Raw genomic sequence first — 10358 nt, 5'->3', positions numbered from 1 at the left:
TTAAACTCCTTAGCACATTTGGATCAGTAAAATTCTAGCTGTTGAAACTGAAGTCTTTCTTAATAAAACTTCCTATGCCGTCAGCATTCATTTAATAATTTAATTTATGTTACCAATTACAATTGTATTTGATTTTACTCAGCGATCAGTTGGTATAGATTCCCAATACTTCAGTTCCTTGCATCTGCTATACCCATAGCTTGTTTACACATACACAGTACACATGAAGCAATCATTTTTTAATATATTTTTCTATATTTATACTGGATTTTAACATTCATTTATGCATTTACTTCCAAGCAAAAAAAGAAGGGAATCTACTCTCCATTAAAAACTTTGGGTATAATTATTGAAGCCGGTGGTGGCCTGTCCATTAGGAATGCAGGGGCACCGCCCCCCTAATCCATGTGCGGGGTGCTGGACGCATGGATTCCAATGTGTTTTTGTTTTTAGAAGCACATGATTAAAGCAAGAGGCTCTAATTGGCTTCAAAAAAGGGTGGGCTCGGAGCACAGACAACAGCAAATTAATATTCGCTATTGTCTTCATGATTTTCCTCCCGGCCAATCAGGAAGCGGGTGAGACCCAATTGGCTGAGAGGAGAAGTGATCATATTGGCCGCACTGAGGGAAGGAGGAGGGAGGAGGAAGCTGCCATGAAAGCCCAAGACGCAGAGGAGGAGGAGATGCGGGAAGGAACCAAAGCTACTCACGACCTAGATGGGGTAAGTGCGGGGCCAACCGACCAGGGGGGGTGTTGGTGTAAGTGCGTGACCGACTGACTGGGGGATGGGGTATTGGCAACGGGATGTCTTGTTTGCCAAAATATACAGCACTGGCCGCCACTGATTGAAGCATGTTTCACAAGCAGGTGGGCTAGCGTGTTCATGTAATGCCTCAATAAATATACACAAGTTTTTTTTTCCAATTATTTACTTATAAATATTTATCAATGCAAACGTATACAAAACAATAAGAATTCAAGATCTATGGAATCCATATATTTGATAATACAGTACATGTAAAGTGACAACAAAATCTATCCAGCAGTGGTCCAATTAACTTCTGCAGGCAAAACTTTTTTAAGTGCTCAACATAACCACAATGATCCACACAAAGCTACTGAGACTTTTGTATGTATTGCTTCTGCAAAAATGTTCTTTTTCTAAACAGAATTTGTGAAGGAGATAGGGAATAAATGGGTGTAGAACTCCAAACAAAGGGACAGAGGATAAGAAAACTAAGTAATAAAAGGGGTAGGGGGGGATTATTACCAAAAAGTAGATGTAAAAGAAAGAAAGGTGGTATCTGCACCCCTCCAGTCCAGGCCAGAAAGTCCACTGCAATCTATTTAAATAGTACACAAGGTTTTGAGGCCTCCAATAATTCTGAAAGCAGAAGAGTACAAACAAAAATGGCCACTGCCTCCACCTATAACTGGCCTTTACAGCAAGGAGGGCATGGAAGGGAGACGCATGTTAAACAAAACCAAAGAAAATTCCCAACTCAACTTACAGACCAGTCCGCAACCAACCAGATTATGCTGTCTAACAGTATGCATTAAAAACAGGGGTTTCGTGTGTACACATTTGCAAATACATGTGTAAGTTGTAGAGCAACTTCACGGCAGCCCAGTATTATCTACAGTCCTAACTCTAAATTTGAGAGCCTCTATAGTAGAAGTAAATTCATTATAATGGATAGGCAGAGGACAGGTAGACCCACCCTTTCTTAAAAGCACATGAGCACACTGGAAACCCAGCATATAGCACAATGGCAGCAAAGGTGTCCAAACAAATAGCCACTGCCCACACCTTTATCTGGCCTTTGCAGCAAGGAGCACATGGAAGGGTGATGTATGTCAAACAAAACCAAAGAAAATTCCCAGCTCAACTTAGCAACCAGCCTGCAACCAACCAAATTATCCTGTCTAACAGTTTGCGTTTAAAACAGGGGTTTATTTTGCACACATTTTCAACTACATGCGTAAGCTGCAGAGGCTCACTGCCCTCTGCCTATCCATTATAATGCATGTGCTTTTACTATGGTGGCTCTCAAATTTAAAGTTAGGACTGAAGATAATATTGGGGTGCCGTGAAGTAGCTCTGCAGCTCTGCAGCTTATGCCAGGATGCAGGCTGGTCGGTAAGTCAAGCTGGGATTTTTCTTTGGTTTTGTTTGAAAGCACAAGAGCCCTTTTCAGTTGCTATCAGATCCTCCAGCTCGTAAATATTGTTAATTTCAGCAGTCACATGACAGTGGAGGATGCTTTTAAAGGTCTAGGATACAGCTCCGTGCTGTGTTAATAATATGTGGCAATATGGAGCATTAATAAGATGAACTAGGAAAAGTATGGAGGTCTGAAAATTTCTAAGCAATATATTGTACCTCAGCTTCCTTTATTTTTTTGCTTGGAAGTAGACTTTATGACGCAGTCCAGCAACCGCTGGACACCTTTACATAATGTCAGAGGAGTAAAGGGGTAATATGCCTGTAGCAGAATTAGGTATTTTGCTGTGCACCCATTTATGTGTATTACTGTATATGTGCACAATTTTTGCTCATGCTTGATACACTTTTAGAACAAATATTTGTGGTGCAGATAGCTAACCAAAATAATACAAGAAGTGTAATGAATCGACAAATCAAAAATGTGCTTGGTTGTTAAATGAGATTTGTAAAACATTATAATGTTGATCTGTGAATTAATTCATATAAATGTTTATTATTGTTCAGACACTTTCCAAATCTTGCTCCACTTGAGGTGATGTGAAAGATGCTGATAGATACAGAGTAGACTTTATTGATCCACATTCTATTATCTATTTAAATGAATTGCTTTTGCAGCGCAGATATTAGTCTATTCTAGAAATAGAAGTTTTTATCAGAAGTCGGGTCATATTTTAAGGGAATGCAAGCATTAGAAGATCGTTTTGCTGAAGTTTCTTTTCACTGTTGGATTCATAAATATTTTACAGGTTTGCTTTCCTTTCACTTCCAATTAATTATTGAGTGGAATTTGTCTGCAGAGCTCAAACCATTTTATTCTCCCCTTGGAGCATCTGAAAATGACTCTGCTGCTTCAATTATTATCTGTTGATTTGACTTTACTAATCTGCCAAGTACAATCTCTGCATGAGAATCTAAGATGTGGGTATGGAGCTAATTGTGCTAAAGCTCAAGAAAGACAGGCAAAATGTCCTCCAGGTATGTACTGAAAATGTTTTATTCACATTAGTAAACAAAGTAGTGTTAAAAGGAAGAGTAGTTACTTAGTGTTTAGTGTTATGAATGGTAATTTTTATATTGAATGTATATAAGTACGGGTAAACCTATGATGGAGATAATGGAAATAAGCCTTTGTTCAGCATGATCAAATACATAGAAATGTACACAAAGGATATGTACACACTGCATACTTCAGTTTCTTTTATCCCAAGGTTTTCCAGTGTTTGTCGGGGAAGAACTGTACAAGCATTACAATATTTGGTGTTTTCAATTTGTGAAATTATCACTAGATTAAAGTAATGTTGATATGTAGTATCCTGTTTCAATTGCTGTTTTATTCAAACTGCTTGACGTCTGAAACTTATTCTAAATTAAGAATAAGCCCTTGTACACACGGTTGGAGAATCCGTCGGAATGTGTCCTATTGGACCGTGTTGTCGGATAATCCGACTGTGTGTGGTATGCATCGGACTGATTCCATCGGAATATCCGTCGGACCCAATTTTCCAACTTGTTGGACATATTTTCCGACAAACTGGTCTGATCGGACATACTCCGATCATGTGTAGAGAATTCCGATCGGACAAAGTGCCACGTATGCTCAGATCAAATTCCTACACCAAAGCTATTGGCTACTAGCCTGAACGTAGTCCCGTCGTAACGAAATTACGTCATCACGTTCTGAACGATCGGATTTTCCGACAACTTGGTCCGACCGTGTGTATGCAACAGTTTCGGGCACAATCCATCGGACAAAATCCGTCAGACAAAATCCAACAGATTTGGTTGGCAGAATGTCCGACCGTGTGTACAGGGGCTAAGGAGTTTTACTCATCTGGAGTTTTACTCATCTGTCAAACTCAATAGCAAGATGCAGAAGTGTCATATACTTTGAAAAAAAAAACTGTGGCAACATCAATGTGCATGGTGTACATTATGGGGTTGATTTACTAAAAGCAAATAGACTTTGCAAGAGAAGTTGTACTTTGCAAGTGAAGTTGCACTATCATTGGGAATTTCTGTTGTAATTCTTGGTGTTGGCAAATGCCCTCCATGGCAGGGCCTGGTTTTCCATGCCTTTTTGTTTGACAATAGTTTGCTTGCTAGTCCTACCTATAGCCAGAATTGAATAACAATATTCGACCCCCAAAGACTTTAATAGATTTTGCCACAAAGTTTGCAAACTTCTAGCAAGAGTCACAAAGCTATTCCATGAAACTGAACTAAACTGAAGCAAATCTGCCCATCCCTAACAGGAATTAAGGATACACTTGGCAGGGTAGATAATAGCATATGTGTTGGAAATTAAATGCAAATATAGGATTTGTTGATGTACTGAGACAGCTAGCTAAGGTCATATTTAGTGGAAAAAAAGTCCAGTTTTAGCTGCTTCTGATACATGTCCATACAAGTCTACCCTCTTTAACATTGCACAGGACATGGCTCTGCTACAGATGTCAGTAAGAGGAAATAAGGGTGGGAGGTGATGATAGTGCAGATTAGCTCAGGAGGGTTGGGGTGTAAGTTAGAAAGTTAGAGGACTTTCCTTGAAAAGTAAAGTTGTCCTTTTAATGTTAAATTTTAATTTAGTTAACTTTGCACTAAGGAACAAAAAATACAGTATATCAACCTGCTCATTATCCATGTTAGAATTTAAATGCTATATCTGTGGATGTGCTGCAGTTACTGTCTCTCCAGGTCTGATGTGCCGCCGTGACCCTAGCCTGTTTCTTGTTCTAATTTCTTTTACAATATTAAATGAGTTTTCAATAGATGGGATAAAACAGTATGCTTAAATGCAATAGCTGGCATTACAAATGTTTTGATTAACAATAACAATCAGAAAAGATATGGTAAATATTGAATTGAAATTCTTGATACTTCGTAACTAGGGATGAGTCAAACGTATGTGTATTTGGCTCAAGGTAAGCTCAGCAAATATTACTGAAATTTGGGTGCCAAATCCATTGGCGTCAATGAGAGACAAAAGTTAAAAATCTTTTTTGGACTCTTTCTAGCTAATAGACATTGACAAGGGATTGTCAAAGAAATAGCTTGGGGGGATAGGATCTACCCTGTGGATCATGTACCAAAGCAAACAAATGTTTTTTATTTAATTCCCTTTGGTGTGGGGAGCAATTTTAACAAAGCTAAAAGTGAAAAAGTTTTTTTTTTTTTAAATAACATGCCTGGCACAAGGCCTTAACATGCCTGCGAATTTGTGCATCTGAACGATGTTTAAAACCTACTATAGCAAAACTGATAATAAACAAAGCTTAAATTAATACTTTCTAAATTGCCAGCAAAAGTCAGCTTTGGCCACTTTCCTTCAATTCTCAAATTCCCTTTTTTATGCAAGACCCTTTTCCTAGATATAGTCTGTTACAAATGTTAATTCGGAATCCTAAACAAATATAAAAAATAGCATGGGATCCCCCCAAAAATCCACACCAAACATCAAAATATTTTGTGTAGCTTTTATGCATGTACCAATTTTACTTTTTATACACCGTACTTTGTGCTGTTATTCTTGTAGCCCTGATAAGAAAGGACCTTTAGAAGCACCAAAATGCTTTAGTATTCATCTAATGTGAACTTTCTGAACTTTATACACTGGTTCCTGGTGCTTTCCCCCTTGTACTCTGTGTTTTACCTACAAGATATGCTGACTTGTGGTCATCATATACTCTTTTTTTATTGCATTTGTAGAGCAGATATTTTGTTTTACTTTTTGAAAAATATGTTTTTATCAAAAGTGGAGTTATAGTTTAACCACTTAAGGACCGCCTCACGCCGATACACATCGGCAGAATGGCACGGCTGGGCACAATCACGTACCGGTACATGATTCTTTAAGTGCGCAGCCGTGGGTTGGGAGCGCAACGCCGGTGGCGCGCTCCCGACCCGGACCTGAGCTCCGTGACTGTGGCCGCGGGACCAGCGGACCCGATCGCCGCTGGTGTCCCGCGATCGGGTCACAGAGCTGAAGAATGAGGAGAGGTCTGTGTAAACAAAACTCTCCCTGTGCTTCCCTGTGTGGCTGTCACCGATCGTCTCTTCCCTTTTATAGGGAAGGATGATCAGTGACGTCACATGCCAGGCCACGCCCCCCTACAATAAAAAAAACACATAGCGTCATACATAACACTACACTGTCCCCTAGTGGTTAACTCCTTCACTGCCAGTGTCATTTACACAGGACTTAATGCATTTAAATAGCATTGATTTCTGTATAAATGACAATGGTCCCAAAAATGTGTCAAAAATGTCCGATGTGTCTGCCATAATGTCGCAGTCACAATAATAAAATCGCTGATCGCCGCCATTACTAGTAAAAAAAAAAAATGCTATAAAACTATCCGCTATTTTGTAAACGCTATAACTTTTGCGCAAACCAATCAATAATCGCTAATTGCGATTTTTTTTAACCAAAAATATGTAGAAGAATACGTATCAGCTTAAACTGAGGAAAAAAATGATAATATATATTTTTTGGGGATATTTATTATAGCAAAAAGTAAAAAATATTGCATTTTTTTCAAAATTGTCACTATTTTTGTTTATTGCGCAAAAAATTTAAAACGCAGAGGTGATCAAATACCACCAAAAGAAAGCTCCATTTGTGGGGGAAAAAGGACGCCAATTTTGTTTGGGAGCCGTGTTGCACGGCCGCGCAATTGTCAGTTAAAGCGACGTAGTGGCGAATCGCAAAAAGGGGCCTGGTCCTTTGGCTGCAAATTGGTCCGGGGCTTAAGTGGTTAAGGAAATGAAAGTGTTCTCTTCCTTAATTTTTTTTCTTTTTTTGCTTTATAAATATTTTAAAGGTCTTCTTTCCTTTTACTTCAAAATAATAATTTGAATATGTCTCAGCTTATTAAAGTGTTTCCAGGATGTGTTGCTTGAATATGATTCACACAGGTTATACTTGGCCTTAAAAAGATGATGTGTTTGAGCATTTTCTCGGGTCCCACTTCTCTTGGGAGACACCTAACCTTCCCCTGAATTGATTGCCCACATTTTCACTTGATTATACCCATTAATACTACTTGGCTGCCTGGTAAGCTCCACATTGTCCATGAGATTGCTGATGCTGTGAACCTTATAAAATAGGACAGAATTTTCTAACATTTATTGCTATTCCCTTGCCTATTATTTCCAGTATATTGTCAAACCAGTGTTTCTGCTTACTGAAGCTAGTCATCCAAGAGTTGAAATCGCCTTCAACAGTCTTCAAACACATGTTTGAATTTCTCTTTCTTGAAGAGGAGTTCCACCTGGGAAAAAAAAAATAAAAGTCAGCAGCTACAAATACTGTAGCTGCTGACTTTTAATATATGGACACTTACGTGTCCAGGGAATGTGCAATGTCTGCACCCCAGCCAATTTTCAGATCAATTTCCGGGTGCTGCCACTGCCATTCCTGGTAGGGGAAACCGGCAGTGAAGCCTTTCGGGTTCACAGCCGGTTCCCTATTGCACATGCACAAAGCTAACTAGTCCGGTGGTGAAGGAAGGAGGAGGGGGGCCAAACTTTCTCCCGGAGGTGGGGAAGGGTACCTGTCAAAAACAGGTACCTGTTACCCATTCCCCCCCAAAAGGTGGTAAATGTGGCACCAGATGGGGGGAGGATGCAGATAAGCGGAGGTTCCACTTTTGGGTGGAACTCTGCTTTAAATAATTTTTGTTTGGATATTTCAGTAAAATCATATTATTATTTGTATCATAAAATATATATGCATTGATACACTTATCATAGTTATGTGTATTAACACAAAGACAATTAGAAATTACTCTATTTTGGTGAATTGTGTTTGAACTTTATTACACACCTGCTAATTCTGTATGAAACTATTTATTCATTGACAGGTTTTTTCATCTCTGGAACAGACCTGAAAGCATCCGACCAATGTTTAAAATGTCCAGTGAATTTCTATAACCCCATGGTGGGAAGAGAGTCCTGCTTCCCTTGTGGATCTGAAGCAATACAACCTGCGGAAGGGCAGACCACCTGCATCTGTCTTGGTGAAGGAAGAATATTTCAGGTTAAAAAAAATCATATACACACTGGGGTTGATTTACTAAAACCAGAGAGTGCAAAATATGGTGCAGCTGTGCATGGTAGCCAATCAGCTTCCAACTTCAACTTGTTCCGTTAAACTTTGACACTAAAACCTGGAAGCTGATTGGTTCCTATGAAGAGCTGCACCAGATTGTGCACTCTACAGTTTTGGTAAATCAACTACAGTGTTTCAACTGGGTCTTATAGTCTTCATTCACATTACAGTTTGATGTGCAATCCTTGTACGGTCAACTTTAGAATTAACAATAGGAGAACCTACCAAAACTATCCATACAATTTTATCCATATAAATTGAGGATTTACGCTCACTTTCACTCTCAGTGGCACTGGTGATCAGGGCAATTAGAGGGTGAATATCCTTAACAGGGGCACAGACATCAATAAAAACATATCACTACTCTATCCAAATCTTAAAAGAAGTTTTGCCTTTAGGTAATCTTTAATAACCCAAAGACATCTAACATGTAGCAAAAGCTTTTCTCTTCTCACAAAAAAAGGTTGGACAAAAATGAGGTGAGATTTATTTCCTAATTTATTTTCAGTTGTGAAATAAGGATGGCTATAAAAGAAAAAAACATCTGTAGCTGCAAAACATCCTGTTTAATATAAACTCACCGGCCCCTTTATTACGTACACCTTGTTAGTACCGGGTTGGACCCCTTTTGCCTTTGGAACTTTCTTGATTCTTCTTGGTGGATTCAACAAGGTGTTGGAAACATTCCTCAGAGATTTTGGTCCATAGTGATATGTTAGCATCACGCAGCACTTCCCAAAGGTGTTCTATTGAGAGCTGGTGACTGTGGAGGCCATTGGAGTACAGTGACCTCATTGTCAAGTTCAAGAAACTAGTGGTGAGATGAGTTGAGATTTGTGACATGGTGCGTTATCCTGCTGGAAGTAGCCATCAGAAGATGGGTACACTGTAGTTGTAAAGGCATGGACATGGTCAGCAACAATGCTTAGATAGGCCGTAGCATTTAAAAAAATGCTTAATTGGTACTAAGGGGCCCCAAGTGTGGTAAGAATATATCCTCAACACCATTACACCACTACCATCAGCCTGAACCATTGAAGCAAGGCAGGTTGATTACACCAAATTCTGACCCAATCATCTGAATGTTGCAACTGAAATCGAGACTTATCAGACCAGGCAATGTTTTTCCAATCTTCTGTAGCACTAACCCCCGAAGGAGCTGCTGGTTATTTTTGGGCTTACCGTTACCTTTAGTTCTCCTTGTAACACATCTAGGGGATGTCCCGTGGTAGATGGCCCGGTAACTTGAGACTGACAATAGATCTGGTTGAATGGATGTTTACTTGCAAATGTCAACAGTCTTTTTAACTTGGGATCAGAGGGTTGGAAAGGAAAGTTCAGGTACTCTCAATGCCAAAGTCTATAAACATTAAGGAACTTGCTTACTTTGACTGCATCTAGAGAATAGCCATTCGCAGCTGGATGAGCACACAGATTGGACAGTCCCTCTCTCACAAGGCCTAGCAGCCAACAAGGTGCTTACTCAAAAGCAAAGTATTTTATCACTGTAGTTGTTGCAGAACACGTAGGAAACTAAGATGTAGAACACTTGCAGGATACCTGAATCTTTCAGCCCACTTGGCAATATCCCCCAAGACCAGATTCTCTCAGTTACTTCAGCCCTTCCAGGCTCTTGTTAAGAAAAACCAACCTTACGCATGGCATTCTTGGCACACTGGGTTTCTCCCGGACTGGAAGACAGCACCCATTCACCTCAGGATCCTTCCTTAGTTCCTCTGCCTTCGGCTAGCCAGCCCCGAGGCATTAAAGTCAGGTGGAACCGCACCTCAGGCCATAGCCTTCCTGGGGGCTGGTCAGGAGGACCAGGAGGACCATACAGTCATCTTCACCAAGTCTAGATACCTAAATGCATTGAGTTGCTGCCAAGTGATTGGATGATTAGCAATGTGTGTTACCAAGCAATTAAACAGGTATACCTAATAAAATGGTTGGTGAGTGTATGTTATGTTGTTTGTTGACTGGTCTGATTGACCAAGCCCTCTGCTTTGTGTGACTTTG

The 10358-nt window shown here is 39.8% G+C and overlaps 1 protein-coding gene across 1 annotated transcript in view; it reads left to right on the top strand.

Moving 5' to 3' along the window:
- Nucleotides 1–655: 655 nt before the first annotated feature.
- LOC143932952 (uncharacterized) overlaps nt 656–10358 on the top strand; it is a 156608-nt gene continuing 146905 nt past the window's right edge. Inside the window, exon 1 of the mRNA XM_077455884.1 lies at nt 656–724. Within this exon, the coding sequence (XP_077312010.1) occupies nt 656–724 (69 nt within the window). The remainder of the gene's footprint in view (nt 725–10358) is intronic.

Source organism: Lithobates pipiens, unplaced genomic scaffold (genome assembly GCF_037356315.1).
Source record: "Lithobates pipiens isolate NorthernLeopardFrog02 unplaced genomic scaffold, aLitPip1_a1.2 Scaffold_27, whole genome shotgun sequence".
Classification (NCBI taxonomy): Eukaryota; Metazoa; Chordata; class Amphibia; order Anura; family Ranidae; genus Lithobates; species Lithobates pipiens.
Note: the sequence above shows the minus strand (reverse complement) of the source record. Positions and strands in the feature narration are given on the sequence as shown.